The sequence below is a fragment of the Urtica dioica genome, chromosome 8, assembly GCF_054948205.1.
Source record: "Urtica dioica subsp. dioica isolate 48M chromosome 8, U.dioica_male_clone48M_v1_H2, whole genome shotgun sequence".
Classification (NCBI taxonomy): domain Eukaryota; kingdom Viridiplantae; phylum Streptophyta; class Magnoliopsida; order Rosales; family Urticaceae; genus Urtica; species Urtica dioica.
Window position 1 is genome coordinate 1,562,309 of NC_142763.1, and position 17,150 is coordinate 1,579,458.

Here is a 17,150-nt window from a genome sequence, read left to right on the forward strand (position 1 = left end):
AAATTTTAATGAAAGAAGTTTAAATAGGCTACATCCCTAACTGCTCCACAATTAATTAGGAAGGATATTTTGTTTTTTTTTTAAATTCACTAATAGATATATATAGCCATATTTATATGTATGATTTGCTATTGAACCAAATTTTAGTAAATATTTGATAGATAATCATAAGACGGTATTTACCAAATATTTACTAAAGGTTATTTACGAAATCAGAAAAGCAAATTTGAAAACCGTAAATCATTCGCATGCTACTACATAATCATTGTGTCTATTTACTAAATATTTATTAAAGGTTTGCTATACAGTAATATAAAATTGTAAATATGAATAAATTGCTAATTATTTCATAATAATATGGTTATTCTACTATATAAATGAGACGTGAATTATTTTAAAAATCTTATATTTTCATTTGACTAATTAACTATACTGTGCATTATACACTCTTGAGATTCCAATATTGTTTGAGATTTTGTATCTAATTATGTCTCTGTCTCTAACTGCCCGAATTGTTTGCTTATTGCTTAGTCAACTAAGAGAGTAAAAAGATAACATTAATGATATGTTGAAATATTGCAACCGTAACGTAGACATTTTACGTAGACATCCATAATAATTATATACGATTGAAATTAAGTTTTGGATTAATCGATAATATTATATTATCCTAAACACTAGTAGTTTAAAATTTGTTCTTTTCCATGTGATGTACTTTATATTAGCCAAACTTTTCCACAAGTCTAGGGACGAATGTTTTAACTTAAAAGTGATTATATCCAGCTTTGTCTCGTCAACAAAAATAAATGAGAAAACTTATGGTCTTCTTCCAGGGGAAAAAAGATATCATAGTTAGGGGAAGAAAAACTAAATGACGATTTATATTTTTGTATATGTGGTTTTTGTAAATTTTATGAGGGAACTAGAAGACATGAGGTGACAAACTATATCGCAATAGGAAAAATAAAATCGGTGTGCTTTGAGATACAACTTATCTATATATGTGGTTTGTAAATTTAATGACTTGACAGATTGACTCATATATTTCTTTATACTTAAAGACTATAGTGGTCTTTTGCTATTTTTTTCTACTTTTTGTTAATTTATAATTGAATATCAAGTGTGACTTACTTACGTCCCTTCAATAAAAAAAAAGTGTGACTTACGTTAACTTATTTTAATAATAAGATAACCATTTCACATTATAATTGAGTGTTGGAAAAAAAAAGGACAAATATATATACTTGGTTGTTCTAAATTCTAATCATATAAATCGATGTAGACAAGAGCATTAAGTGTAGATCCATTCACAGGTAGAAATGAGCTCAAGTTAAGATAATAATAATAATAATAATAATAATAATAATAATAATAATAATAATAATAATAATAATAATAATAATAATAATAATAATAATAAATGAGGCATATAATTTATTTGGACCCTCTATATTAAATGCCTAGCCAATTATCCAATAACTAAGAAAATGAAAAATATACCATGAGTTTTAATGAATTACCACAAGTATACCTTCTGTTTTATAATGTATAACAAACATCTCTCTAGTTTAACTAAATCTTACATTTATCCCCTCTACCTCTAGTTATAGTTACAAATATATCGCTTCACATTCATTTTTGCTACATTTATTTTACCAAATAATTTTTTAAAAGACTAAATTACCCTAGTTAAATAAAAACTAAAAAAAAAGTAGTCTCTTTCGGGCCATTTTATTTATCTCTCCCCCAAACTCTTACCATATTTCTCCTCTTGCTCATGGTCGTCTGAGATTCTCTCAACCAAGCGTCGAAAATCTGTCGTTGACCCTGCAACGGACCAACATTGCCTATGGAGAGAGCCCATTTCAAATTAAGTTCAGCTGGTTCAAAAAAAAAAGTAGCTTAATTATGGAAAGCTTTGAAAGCTGCAACAATTTCTTGTAATCTAAAATTCATATAATTTGTAAAAAAAAAAAAAAAAAAAAAAAAAACCATTAATTTTTTTTATTATAATATAAACAACAATTGAAATGACGCTAGCTTTGGCAATAAACAACAATAGGAACAAAATTGAAAACATCACACATGAAAGCCATTAATGATCTCAAGACTTATTAGAAGTGTGGGTCTAACTCACACTCGAAACCTAGCTCAAGAGTGGATGGATACCACACACTTATAAGGAACACATTACTCAAGTACCCAATCGATGTGGGACATTCTAATACACCCCCCTCACACCCAGGATGGGCAACTGAAATATGAAGTTTGTGAGAATGAACATTCACGGTTGATCCCACAATCGAAATTGGGCCCTGTTCTGATGCCATATTAGAAGCGTGGGCATAACTCACACTCAAAACCTAGCTCAAGAGTGGATATTGGATACCAAACATTTATAAGGAACACATTGCTCAAGTACCCAATCGATGTGGGACATTCTAATACACCACTCTTACGCCCAGAATGGACAACTAGAGTGTTAAGTTCGTGAGAATGAACATTTACGGGTGGTCCCACAATCGAAATCGGATCATGTTCTGATACCCTATTAGAAATGTGGGCCTAACTTACACTCAAAAGTTAGCTCAATAGTGGAGGGATGTCAAACACTTATAAAGAGCATATTGCTCATGTACCCAATCGATGTGAAACATTCTAATAATAAGACTGTACCACCAAAAGTTCAAACCAGCACGGCGATTGGCAAACAAAACTATGTCACAGGGTTAGAGAGGATAAGCAATAAAGAGATTACGTTTATGTTTTTTTTTAATCAAGGATGTTTTTGTCAATTTAAAAACTATTAAAGGAAAAGTTCAACTAATATAAGGGAATAATTTTTTTAACTAATCACAAATTAAGGCACAATTGTAAAATTTAACTCATGGATATTTGGGATTCACTTTAAATAGAAGGTATATTTGTGGCATTTTGGCTAATATAGGAAAAATCTTTGATATTTTCCCTAAAAGAAAATAGTCCAACCAAGATGGCATATACGTGTTATGCTATGGAAGAATTAGACACTGTGTTATATTTTTAATATTTAAATGTTTGGGGTGTATTTTAATTGAAGATATTCATGCAAAATGTTGTCTAATTAAATCACGAATTATGGAAAAAAAAAAAAAAAAAAAAAAAATTATTGCTATTTTGCCAGGCATTCCACGTCTGAAAGAAAGTGGATGCTAACATGTGATATAGTTTACGAAATCTTCCTTCTTTACCATTAATTACATCTGAATTAAAAAAATCCAAACCTCAGTATAGTAGACCGTGTTTTATTGGTTGTCCGCGGATGATTTGATTCCATGATAAAAAAGTGTATCTTGTACCATTTTTTCATGATGTATTACAATTTACAAACCATTTCTTCTAATAATAATAATAATAATAATAATGATAATAAGTCGACATAGAGTGGAATCACTTGATCTATGTACGTATACTAACTTCTATTAATAGTATATCTTCTTCAGAGAACGAAAAAACGACTTTGACTTTCTTCACGCGCAATACCCAAGTCCATGTAAAATCATGCAATCCAGTTATGTACCCCTAGAATAACGACATTGACTTTTTGAGCCACTCCTTTTGTTCTAATGGACGACTTTGACCCACATTAGATAAGATAGAAATATAGCCGTTTTTGCTTACTTTTCCCGCGCTTTCTGACCTAATTAGTTTTCTTTTCCCTATAAATTCAACCCAATTTCACAACCCTAATTATCCAAAGCAGTTCCCTCCAAAACTTCAAACACAAAGTCATCGTCTCTTTTACCACAAAAGAAAAACCCTGAAAGAAAATATTTCCCTTTTTTCATCAATGGAAACCCACATTACTTTGATCTCGGCATTGTGTCTCTTCCTCGGATTTTTCACCGCCTCGGTGCACGGCCAAGTGACACGTGTCGGGTTCTATTTGCCAACGTGCCCTAACGTGGAATCCATCGTGGGATCAACGGTCGCGAAACACGTGAGGCTCAACCCTAGAGTAGCTCCGGGGCTACTCAGGCTCCACTTTCACGACTGCTTCGTCCGAGGCTGCGATGGCTCGGTCCTCCTCGACGGTGCCGGGACCGAGAAATCTGCCGTGCAAAACAGCGGTATCATCGGCTACAATGTCATCGACGAAGCCAAGGCTCGGCTCGAAGCCTTGTGCCCCGGCGTAGTCTCGTGCGCCGATATTCTTGCTCTCGCTGCCCGTGATTCCGTTGTCATGGTAAAAAAAATTATTATTAGTATTGTTTTAATTAATATAGAGAGTGATATATTATAGCTAAAATATATACTTTTTTACTTTATTATTGGCAGACTAAAGGATTTGGTTGGAAAGTTCCAACGGGAAGAAAAGATGGAAGAGTTTCGATAGCATCGGAGGCTTCAACTTTGCCTGGCCCTAGAGAATCAGTTTCCTCTCAAATAAGCAAGTTCAGTGCTTTGGGTCTCAACACTCAAGACCTTGTAGCCCTCGTTGGTAATAATCTATATATATGCCATATCCCTGTATATATATAGTGTAATTATCATTGCATGCAAATATATACTACGTAGTGAAGCACCGGATGACCAAATATACATATAACGAGTATATTATATATAACAAATGCATGCATAAATATATATCATATAATGATTTCAATTTTTTTGAACTATTCTTTACCATAAAATCACACATTTGTTTCCATGACTTTGACATTATATAATATAGAAAATAGCGGTTGACATATAGAATAAAGTTAAACGTTGACATATACATAACTAATAATACTATTATCTATACATGTTGATCTACACACACAGGCTCGCACACCATTGGCACAACATCATGCGCTCTATTCAGGCACAGGCTTTACAACTTCACCACGACGACGACCAGCGGCGCGGACCCCACGATCGACCCGTCCTTCGTCCCGGCCCTCCGCTCGCTGTGCCCTCAAACCGGCGACGCGACGAGGCGTGTCGAGCTCGACAACGGAAGCGGGTCCCGCTTCGACGCGTCGTTCTTCAACAACCTGAGGTTGGGCCGAGCGGTTCTCGAGTCGGACCAGTTCTTGTGGACCGACCCGGCCACGAGGCCCATCGTCCAGCGGTTCTTGGCCGGGAGAGGCCGTCAAGCCCTCAACTTCAACTTCGAGTTTGGGAGGTCCATGGTTAAGATGAGCAACATCGGAGTCAAATCTGGACCCGCTCATGATTCCGAGATCAGGAGGATTTGTACGGCAATCAACTAATTCAGAGTTGTGTTTGCTTTTTTTTGTTTTTATTATTGCCAAGTGTTTATTGATATATAATTTATTATGTATTGATTCAAAAGAAATTGATTGTTATTGTTATCTCTAGTTTTCTTCTTTGTTAGGTGTTTACGTGATCAAAAGCCATGCATGCTTTTCTAAGTTGTAATTGTGTTGTGATGTACCTTTACTTGAAGAGAAATACAAGCTTTAGTGTTCTTTATAATAGCGTCTATGAAAGATATGTTACTATTTATCATTGGCCTCAATAATTAGCATGTAGTCCATAATTTAATTTTGGAACGAAATTGTACACGGTTTCATACTATTTCCAGTCATTTAAAGAAAAATGATTTTTTCTCTCCATAACGTCTTTTATCTACTATCGAAGAAACTAAATATAAATTCTAATTTAACCATGAAAATATTAAATAAAAGTAGAATAATTAAATAAATTTAGACACATAGGATTCGTTTTGGTTGGGATTTCATGCATTTTATTTTAATTTCATAGCATTATTTGTGTAACCATCAAACACTACTCTGAAGTCTGAGGACCATAAAGTTGCAATAGATACCAATAAAAAGTTGTGAGGACTGGCTATACATAATTAAAAATTAGCATCCGAATAAGAAAAACCATGGAGTCAGTCAGGTAAGTTTAATAATTAATGGCCGTACAGACCCTCCTGATTTCACCGTCGGTGGGGCTAATCTTGACACCGACGTTGCTCATCTTGACCATCGATCTCCCGAACTCGACGGCAAAGTCGAGTCCATTTGGGCCTTTCGGGTTCAAGAGCCGGGCCACGATGGGCTTAGTGGCCGGGTCGGCCCAAAGGAACTGGTCGGACTCGAGGATTCCTCGGCTCCGTCTCAGGTTGTCGAAGTACGAGGTATCGAAGGCCGACCCGCTTCTGTGGTCGAGCTCGACCCGCTTCGCCCCGGGCCCGCCTTGAGGACACGTGGCACGGAGGGTCCGGACGAAGGAAGGGTCGATGGCGGGGTCCGCGCCGGACGGGGTCGCGGTGGTGAAGTTGTAGAGCCTCCTCGTCAATAAACCGCATGATGATGTGCCAATGGTGTGTGAACCTAAATAATTTTAAGTTATAATTAATAAGGATAAACGATTATTAGTTGGTAAGTATCAATACATAATACATCTAAGGGTACTTCAACTTCAAGGCATGTTAGCTATTTTCGATTCATATTTTATATAAATTGCACAAAAAAAAAAATACAAAAAGTCCCTATTGATTATTTACTGTTCCTTTAAGTTTTTGACGTTGTATATAAATAATTTACTATCTTTTGAAAATTTAATCATAAAATAAATTTAAAAAACGATATTAAAAATTAGAATCATTTCACTTTATTTAGACAAACTTTGACTATTTTAGAAAATCCAGTAGTCTATATTGAAAATTAGCTATAGTACTTATATTATATTTATATATATGAATTATAAAGTAAGAATGATTAATCAAATTAAAAAATCATTTAATTCAATATATATATAATGAAGAACTATATATATGTATGTATTTATTAACTTTAAAAGTCTAACTGAAAATTCGACTTATGTATTAAAGATTTGCATTGCGTACCAACAAGGACAACAAGGTCTTGAGTGTTGAGACCCAAACTAGAGAATAATTGTAATTGGGAAGTGACTGTTTCTCTATCGCCGGATTTTGGGCTCGTCTCCGATGCCAATGAAACTCTTCCATCTCTTCTTCCTGTTGGTACTTCCCATCCCCATCTCCTTCCTCCAGTCTGTAGTGATTATAAGCATTATAGCCAACCCAAATATATCATACATGGTTATTTTTTTTTATATAAATCCAATATATGATGACTTTTTGAATTAATCCGAAGCCTCTTTCTGTGAGTATTCTTTTAGTGACACATGAAGGTTATTTGTGGATAAATCAAAAAGCAACTTGACGTAGGAGACTACAAAAAAATAATCGAAAATTGGTTAAATCGAGAGTCGAACCAATCTGGAAATAAAATTTTGTGCTATATCATCAAACCAAATACGTACTTGGTTCGGTTAAATTGGATCGATTATTGATTTTAGGTATCAAAAAAATTGATTTTCGTTTATTTAATCGATTTTTTTTTTTATAACAAATTGTGGATAGCTAGTTTTAAAATCGGATAACTAAGTTTTGGTTTTGAACCAATTCGATCCGATTATTTGTCCAAAAAATTGAAAACTAAAAATTAATTATGATTCTTAAAACAGGCCAACACCGAACCGGACCGGATTCAGCCTTACCTCGACATGGTGTGATAATTTAATTGAAGCGAAGTGAAATTGAAATGATGAGACCAAAAACATATTTAGAGGATCATGAATTTTTTATTGGCCTGTTAAATTTGCAAGCGCTTTTATGTTATTTTGAGAAATAAAAGTAAGAACTATTTACAAAGTTAATATGAACATAAAAATATTGTTGTCAATTAATTAGCACATTTCATTTTGAAAAATTATTGCCGAATAAATTACGGTAATATATATATATATATATATATATATATATATATATATATACAACTTTGTGAAATCTTGTAAATTTTAATTATTTATAAATAATTACCAGAACAACGGAATCACGCGCGGCAAGCGCGAGAATATCGGCGCATGAAACAACGTTAGGGCACGCAGCTTCGAGCTGAGTCTTGGCGTCGTTTATGACATCGTAGCCATTGATGCCACTATTTTGAAGTGCGCTCTTCTCGGTCGCGGGGCCTTCGATGAGAACCGAGGCATCGCAGCCCCGGAGCGAGCAATCGTGGAATTGAAGCCTCACCAAACCCGGGGCGATTCTAGGGTTTGATTTTAGATGTTTCGTGACCGTTTTCGTGACGATGGTTTCGGCCTCAGGGCACGAAGTCGAATAGAAACCGACACGTGTCCCTTTGCCGTGAACCAATGTGGCGAGGAGCAAAAGAAACACCACCCAAATTATGGGGGTTTTGCTAGAACAAGGTTCGATTTTCATTGATAAGATATTTAATTAGTTTATAGGACTTTATAAAAAAATGAACTTCTTTTTTTATGTAATAGTATAGTGGGTTTTGGAGACTATACTAGTGGCTTGTGTTGAGAGCATACTTTGCACAGTGGAGGATTATAATAGAACGTGAAAGTGATAAAGATTCGTAGATGAAAAAGTATAAAGTAACAAGAGAGTGGTTCATTAGGATAAGAAGAATATATTGGTCTCAAAAGTCATATGCATAAAAACAAGGATTCAGAAAAATGTCTCAATCATCAATAATAGAAGGGCCATGAATTGATCGTATGGGATTATCAATCGATGACATATCTAAAATTGCAAATCCTTTGACTTCCTATGTGTCCCATTAGTACGAGCTAAATTTTTACACTAAATTTTAATTTTGCAACAGTAATATTACTTCTTTCTACCGAGGAAAATATTATAACATTTATTCACTTTAATTATATAATGTCAATGGATCTGATTATATAATTATGAAATATTTATAATTTTTACGCTAATTAGTATTATATCAAATTTGGTATAACATTATGTACGTGAAATCCTATGCCTCGTAACAACGAAAAACACTACTTTGACAAGTAGTATATTATATACGCTTTGACTTTAAATATCCGGATATATTCTTAAAATATGCTTCAAAAAATATTTCTTCTCGATGATTTAACAAGTAGTAATATAAACTAATATGCAATATATATAACGGACCGATTATGTGTCAGTAATTTATAAAACGTAGTAGTTTTTAACATAAGATCTTTGAAATAGAATTTCAATTTTCTACCGTCCAAGCTTCATTTTCGTTGAGATAGTATAAGATATATAATCTAATAAACCGATTGAAGATCTATGACTATAACATGCACTCTTTATTACTATAAGCATTAGGAGCATATATATATCCACCTTAAAATTATTTTAATATTTACCTTTTCGTACACAAAATTTTAATACCTAGATAAAATCGATTTTCTTTTAATCTGATATGCCCCATCAAAGACGTTTACCTATTTTTATTTTTATTTTAACCAATAAAATATCTGAGTACTTTGTTGCTTGCTTAAGGAGATATATTTGATTATTTTTCTCAGCATCTTATAATTAAGGGGTGCTAATTGCTAAATTGCACACGTATTAGATATGGACAAGTTTGGATAAGAATAAAGATATATTCTTGTAGTACCTGATTGTGAGACCCTCCTCAGTGTATTATGCAAAAGCCTTAAGTGCCGATTCCCATGCTCTGACTGAGCTAATAAAAGTCATTCTTTCCCTAAAAAAAAAGAATAAAGATATCATTATTATTATCTTACGCTACATATTGTTTATAAATGATATATTAATATAGGATCCACAAAATATTTTTTGTGTTTTTATGCCCAAAAAAAAATTACAAATTTAAAAATAATCTACACTTTTCACTAAGAGAGTACAAAGATCATGTTGTTGATGTTGAAATTTCGCCAGCCTAACTTTAGATATTTTGCATAAATCCAAATTAATCGTATATAATTGGTATTAACTTTTAGATTGTCGTTGATGTTGACGGAGAATATGATATAAAAAAAAATGTTGATCGAGAATATACATTATAAAAACCGTAATTGTTTGAAAATTCGTCTTTTCCGAGTGAAGTACATTATTTGCCAAACTTTTCCACAGGCCCACGTGCAAATTATTTTGCATAGAAGTGATCATGTCCAACTTTGAGTCTGGTTACCAAAAAAATTAAATATTAAAAGAAAACAAAAAACTCACGGTCTTCTTCGAGGGTGAAAAATATAGCGCAGGTAGGCAAATCAAACAGCGATGTTTTAAAAAAAAACAAAAAATCCTGAAGCTGTCCACTGATATTAAATATATACTAAACGATATCATAATATCATTTCACTGTAGCATAATGAACAATTTCTACCGACAAAAAATAAATAAAAAATTAAATTGGTATTGCACCAAATGTTAAGAAGATTTAAATATGGTTACGTGCGTAACAGAAAAAGAGAGACGTGAGGAATTCTCGGAAAGATTGAATTTAATAATTTATCTATGGTTACAATAATTTTATACCAAGATTGTACAGCCTGTTACAACTTTAAAGACTCCCAAATTTTTGAAAAATATAATTTTCACCCTCAACTTTTATCAATTTTTATGTGTAAAAAAACAATTATATGCTTTTTAAAATTTACCCCATTGATTTAAAAATAAATACAAAATTCCCGACTGTGATTTCTGGATCTGCCACTACTCGACTCAGTCTCAGACACATTGAGGTTACACTAGCCAGTATACCATTGGAAGAACAAGAAATTTTTGTGTTGCTTTTTGGAGCTCCAAGAGACTTAGATGTAGGCCAGTTGTAGAACTTTTGTCATAAGAATCAACGCCTCAAATCAACATAAAAAAAATGGCTCTCTAGGTATTTAGTCATATGAAAACTCAAATTTTTCCATATATTTAATTTTTAGTAATTTTAATTAAATAACCACGAAATTTTATTAATAAAGTTTTAAAAAAATTAATAATAGTAAACATCCGTCAATAACTATAAATAAATCATCAGACTTCAATAGCATAAATGGAATGCTAAAAAATCCATGAGAATTCTATTGTCAACTTTCCAATGAGATAACAAAGCGTTTCGTATATCCAAATAAACTTGTCAACAAATATGCGGCTTGTGCTCATTCAATAGTGGAATACAATAGATCTCCTACAATGCTCATGTATTTATGGACATCAATTATATGAATGAAAAAATTGTCAAAAATAAAAACCCCATTGTACCTTCGGCTTTGATAAAAGCATTTCGAAATTGTGATGAGTGATATTCTGATGGTTCCAGATGCAAAAATTGTTATTCGATTAAAATCTTAGTTCGACAAAAAAAAAAGTTTGATAAAAAGAATTGTTGTTTATATATATGATAAGGTATTTTTTTATTCTCATTGCTCTCGTTGATTTTCACAAAGTCTTCGCCAACAAGAAGGTTGTCGATATCCCACCACTTTGAGCTCGCCTGTGTTGTGCGAACTAGCGTTGATCGATTGTGTCTAAAATGGAAAGTTTTTTCCTTTAATTTTTCTTTTGTTTTTGTTATTTTCAGCAATCCAGATTTTTATCTTGCATTTCTTTATTTTCCGTATTCTTGAATATTGATTTATATGGTTATTTGTAGTTCTATTCTTTTCTAAGATATAATTTATTTATTTTTTTAGGCGTGTATCTTAATTGGCACTATCTCTAATTTCACAACTTGTCATGACTGAAAGTGAAAGTATCTATTGATGGTACGTGTTATCAAACACCGAAAAGTAGCATTTCTATTTGTTCTAACTTAATGGGGGTCAAAGTCGTCGATTAAAATAAAAGGGCTATCGTCTTGTAAATGTAGTTATTCAGCGGTGGTGCTTACCTGGATTGATTGATTTCGCATGGGGTTGGGTTTTGCGCGTGAAAAAAGTCAATGTCGTTTTTTTCTTTTTTTAAAAGACAGTTTACTATTAATAGAAATTTTGAATATTATGTGACATGTGTGCATATGATCAACCAAGTCTATATCCGCTTATTAACACTAAATAATCAAGTGAAAATAGCTTTTAAAAACCATTTTTCGTAAAAAAAATAAAAATAAAAATAAATTCAATATTAACCGCTGAACTTTTTTATTTTTATAAATAATCGTTATAATTTTTGAAGTATCCATTTTGTTCTTAATAACTGTTAACCAGATTTCAATAATAATTAATCAAATTTCAATAGTTGTTAATCAAATTTCAATAGGAGATCAATAATTTAATTTTTACTAGACAAGAGAATACCTTCAAAAGTGTGACTGCTCGAATACAAATGCAACAACCGGGGGAGCCGAGATCATATAATTGAAAAGAGTTACCAAGGTTGTGATAACTCTTTGAACCTCCCCAAAATCACTTAGATGTCATCCACATAAATCATATGTGCCATTGTTTGCCTAGATCCTGAAGAATAGCTTTTTGGCAAGTATAAAATGGTCATTCTGAGGAAAAAAAAAAGTATAAAATGGTCATTTCAACTCAATGATTTTACTATCCAGGCATTTTTTCTACATATATATAGGTATTTTCGGGAAAATTTTATAAATATTAAAAGAAAAAATAACGCTTTTAGCTCTTTCGGCAGTGGAATTGTCAAAAACCTACGCCGTGTTCCATTAATCTAATTAAGAAGAACTTTAATTCATATATTTGATTACATGAAACATTTTAAGCTTAGATTACAAACAAATCTTATAAAGATTAAATAATTGAGACAAATCGTTGTCTCGGAGAATTGAACTCGTGTCTTCACGCAAGATACCTCAAAGACAAGAAAAAGTTCAATTTAGATGCTTAGTGGTATTATTTAGTTTCATTTATACAATTCATATATTTGTTTTCTTTTTATTTACATTATTGCGTGACGATTTTAGTATTAGTATATTAGCTGTAATATACATTGATACAGGCCAACAAAGAAAATTGAGAATTCTAAGCATGGAATAATCTACCCCAAAATTGAAAAAATAAAATAGGCAGTGAAGTCTTGAACAGCTGCTGAGCCTCTTGTATCGCTGGACAGAAAGGATACATCCGACAAAATGAACAAACTGGAGTAAAATAATATAAATATAAAAAGGATGGTATTGTTGACACGTCTGCTTGTAAAAAAAAAAAAAAAAAAAAAAAAAAAAATAGCACCAGCACAATAACAAGCCTTTAAAATTCAATTACAATTTGAGGGAAGGGATGTAATAAAGACCGGTAACAAAAAACCATTATTGGGAAACCGACTGTGCAGTAGTAAAAATCAACCTCGGATTATTTGCATAATTTATACTTGTATATAAAAAAAAAATCATGCATTTTAGGAAATGCAAATTGATAGCCTAAACAAATGCAGAGAAAAAAAATAAATAGTTGAGCGGAGAGGGGGTTGGATCAGTCGAGGTTGGCAATAACTGCATCGGTGACCTCTTGGGTGGTGCTGGTGCCACCGAGGTCTTTGGTGCGGTGGTTTCCGTCAGAGATGACTCTCTTCACCGCCGTCTCGAGGCGGTCCGCAAACGACGGGAACTGAAGGTGCCGCAGCATCATGGCCGACGACAGCAGCAGAGCCACGGGGTTCGCCTTCTTCGAATCCGTCAGCTTCTCGTTCCCAACGTTCCCGGCCGAGGCTCCTTGCTCAAACACAGCATGTTCCGCTCCCACATTCCCTGAAACATCCCCCGATATCATATATTTTTCAAAAAATTAGGAAGATAGCCAATTTAAACGTTTGACATTGTTAAATAACCAACGTTTGGTAAATCTTAGGTAAATAGCCACTTTCATATGTAAATATTAAATAAATAGTTACACGTTTGTTATATAAAAGTGACTATTTACCTAAGATTTACATCTGAAAGTAGCTATTTACCAAACGTTGACTATTTAGTAATGTCAAACGTTTAAGTTGTCTATTTAAGTTGTCTATTTAAACGTTTAAGTTGGTTATAACTTTTCTTCCTTGTCCACGGATACACCAGAAAACTAGCCCAATTGCAAACTTAAAAAAAAAAAAAAAAAAAACACACACACACACACACACTAGGGTTTAGTCTTTAGGTCCGCTGTCCGACCCTGTAACATTTGGGGAACCGGAAACACTACTGTTTTTAATTCCAGGGAGGAACAGGAACACTCGCAAGTTTCTGGGTCCCTAATCCCTATCCGACTCTAAAATTTGAGAAATGGGCAACAATTGCTAGGTGGGTGGGTACCTTTAGAGCTAGAATACAAGACCCCTTGGAAATAAATGAATACGCAAGAACATATGGATAGGACTCGGAATAGGCCAGAACAGTAATATAAAATTTTAATTACAGATTGGGGGCCGGTTAATAAACGTCTTCTCAATAAACTGCCACAAAATTACTAATTTGCGTTGACAAATCTCTGCCTGTTTGAACTGGAAGACAAGCCTCCCTAACAAAATCAAAACTTCGCCCTTATCGACTCGATAAATAGAGGACCTGTTACCAGTGGTCCCCCCCAGAATTATATAGTGTAGCTATGGTTTCCTCTAAAGATATATCAAAAGGATATCTTGCCCTAATCTGTACCTTACTTTGCTTGTATATGAGTTATAGTGCAACTACAGTTCTATAAAAAGATATACCAAACGGATATCTAGTGTCAAATATGAACTTTTCTCTGTTTCACAAATTTTAATCATCATTTGTCTAAATAACCAATAATTAAATTTGCACTGATACAAGAGGCAGATCTGTACCTCCAGGCATAACACCGGTGCCACCAGCAATACCCGCTGCTGTGTTTGCCACGAGATTTCCGTAAAGATTGGGAGTAACCTGCAAAACAGAGAGACAGCCCTTTCAAAACAGAGATAGCTGGTAGAACAGGACAAATTCCCAGCTATAGGATTTAAAAGGGGGTAATTGTAATAACTAAGAACTAGTAGTTAGTTCAACGATGAGTGAATAGTCTTAAGAGTCTATAAATAGATAGGATTCATGTAGACGAGAGGAATGATTAAATACGTAAGAGTGGGAGATAGTAGTTTTAAGGGAGATTGCGGACATCTCGGATAAGATTCATATCAGAATCCCTGAATTCCATTGAGCTACTCAATTCTTAATTTGTATCATAATCGAACGACGAAATGTGAGATTTTTTGAGCGACACATACCATGACATCAAACTGCTCGGGCTTTGAGACGAGCTGCATGCAGCAGTTGTCGACGATGATTTCGTTGTACTTGATACTTGGATAATTTAAGGCGACCTCCCGGCACGATTCTAAGAACAGACCATCTGCGAGTTTCATGATGTTGGCTTTGTGCACGGCCGTCACTTTCTTTCTGTTATTCAGGTACGCGTACTCAAAGGCGTACTTAGCTATACGCTCCGAGCAGAACTTTGTGATCACCTAGCAAAATGAGTAAATGAGAGACGAGAAAACAACTGAACCGGAAGAAGTTTTTATTTGTTAAAAAAAAAGGAATGAGAAATATATTGCTAAGGGGAAAAAAACTATAAGTGTCGCACATAACAAGGGACTATCGTTTCTCAATAATAATAATAATCATAAAAGACTATCGTGGACAAAAAACGTGGAGCGAAATTGTGAAATGATAGGTGGTGCTCGAATACTTTGTTTCCAATGGAATATTCACAGAAGAGACCATGAAAACTGCATCCTGATTCAGAAAAACTGGAATTAATAATCCTGCCAAACAACTTTGTTTCTTAATCCCTCCAACCTAGCAGAAATTGCAGGTTATCAATTAAAACACAATAAAACTCCACTTTCACTAATAAGCATCAATTTAAATTCTTCTGCTAAAGTTCCGAATTCTATTAAGCAGAGCAACAGTCCAATTCAGTAATCCACAATCAAGATCATAAACCCTTCCAATACCAATCCAATCCATAATTCAATCAAGCAATCAAACAATCGAATTCGATGATCAACAGTCCCCGCCATAAATCCCTAAACCTCGGCATCATAAACGCTTCCAACACGAATCAAATCGATAATTCAATCAAGCAATCAAACAATGGAACTCGATGATCAACAATCAACGCCGTAAAACCCTAAACCATGTACCTTAAGACTCTCGACGACGCCAGGAACGACCTCGTGCTCGAGACCAGCGTACTCTCCCTCGGTATTCTCCCTGATGACGACGATGTCGACGTTTTCGTGCCTCGTCGGAAGCCCCGGAAGATTGAAGCAGTTCACCAACGACGCGTACAGATCAAGCTCCTTCCTCAGCTGGACGTTGAGAGAATTCACTCCACCGCCGACCGGAGTCTTCAGACCTCCCTTCAGACATACCTTGTTCTTCCTGATCGAGTCAAGGACCTCCTCCGGAACGCGCTTCATGTCGCCATGGACGTCGTAGCGCTCGAAGTAAAGCGGCGCGTGCATAGCCTCCATAACCTGCTCCACGGCGTTGGTCACCAGAGGTCCGATTCCGTCGCCGGGAATCAGCGTCACCGGTCTCGGAGTACCGTCGCCGGGGCGAGGCATGTAAGTCACGGATCGAGCTCCGGCAGCGGAGTCCGATCGTATTCCGATCGGTGGCGCCGAGGATCGGCCGGTAAGGTTCCGAATGATCGGGAGAGCTCGGCGGGCCATTCTAGGGTTAGGTCTAGAGTTTCGGGAATTCCAGAGCAATTTGATTTGAAGAAGAAGAAGAAGAACAGCAAGTCGCGATTTGTCGTAGGGGCTTGAAAAATTGAGTCACTTGAAGGGCTTTTCCGCAAATAAAGTTAACATATGTTGCCTTTCTATGATATTAGCTTATTTTATCGGTTGCTTCTCTAAATATAACCGCTGCGTTTGGGGGGTATTTTTCTAAAAGGCACTTCTTTTTTTAATCCTTATTTTAAAAAAATAATAATAATAAGTTAGGGGTTTTGGCGTTTTTAACCGTAATTTAATTTATTTGATATTTGGTCCTCTTTTTTTTTCTTTTTTCTTTTTTTTTTTTGAGGGAAGTCCTCATTTTTTTCAATAACCCTTATATCTTTTTATCAAATAATTTTACTGTCATTGCATCAAAAATAATAATTTTACTGTCACGTTAAAATTATAATTTTTTTTAAAACTTAAATACCTCCACTTTCATATATTTTTATAGAACTAAAAATATCTTATAATTCTTTAATTTTAAATTAAGTATAAATAAATATTCATTATAAATATAAAATATTTATATTTTTCATATTAACTAATTATACCAAACACCAAATTTCATTCTACTTATACTTGCAATTATTTTACAAATATATATCAAACATGTATATTTTTGAGTTTTATAAGCAACTAGGCCACCTAAAACGTTAGGTTTGGG

The 17,150-nt window shown here is 34.2% G+C and overlaps 3 protein-coding genes across 4 annotated transcripts; 1 reads left to right on the forward strand and 2 right to left on the reverse strand.

The window, feature by feature from the left end:
* Positions 1–3,741: 3,741 nt before the first annotated feature.
* Positions 3,742–5,520, forward strand: LOC149387069 (peroxidase 71-like). The gene is made up of 3 exons (XM_089623127.1): positions 3,742–4,225; positions 4,318–4,480; positions 4,807–5,520. The coding sequence occupies exons 1-3, from the start codon at positions 3,830–3,832 to the stop codon at positions 5,235–5,237; spliced, it is 990 nt and encodes a 329-aa protein (XP_089479253.1). The 5' UTR covers positions 3,742–3,829; the 3' UTR covers positions 5,238–5,520.
* A 271-nt stretch (positions 5,521–5,791) lies between these two features.
* Positions 5,792–8,370, reverse strand: LOC149387070 (cationic peroxidase 2-like). Its single transcript, XM_089624428.1, has 3 exons — positions 7,844–8,370; positions 6,845–7,013; positions 5,792–6,329 (listed from the first exon to the last, which is right to left on the reverse strand). The coding sequence occupies exons 1-3, from the start codon at positions 8,246–8,248 to the stop codon at positions 5,899–5,901; spliced, it is 1,005 nt and encodes a 334-aa protein (XP_089480554.1). The 5' UTR covers positions 8,249–8,370; the 3' UTR covers positions 5,792–5,898.
* A 4,712-nt stretch (positions 8,371–13,082) lies between these two features.
* LOC149387071 (isocitrate dehydrogenase [NAD] regulatory subunit 1, mitochondrial) lies at positions 13,083–16,523 on the reverse strand. 2 transcript variants are annotated; one of them, XM_089623569.1, is made up of 4 exons: positions 15,899–16,523; positions 14,978–15,205; positions 14,561–14,639; positions 13,083–13,502 (listed from the first exon to the last, which is right to left on the reverse strand). In XM_089623569.1, the coding sequence occupies exons 1-4, from the start codon at positions 16,430–16,432 to the stop codon at positions 13,228–13,230; spliced, it is 1,116 nt and encodes a 371-aa protein (XP_089479695.1). In that variant the 5' UTR covers positions 16,433–16,523; the 3' UTR covers positions 13,083–13,227. The 2 variants fall into 2 exon arrangements, with proteins under 2 accessions (XP_089479695.1, XP_089479694.1); XM_089623568.1 differs by having other exon boundaries at positions 14,978–15,217; positions 15,899–16,519.
* Between the last annotated feature and the right edge of the window lie 627 nt (positions 16,524–17,150).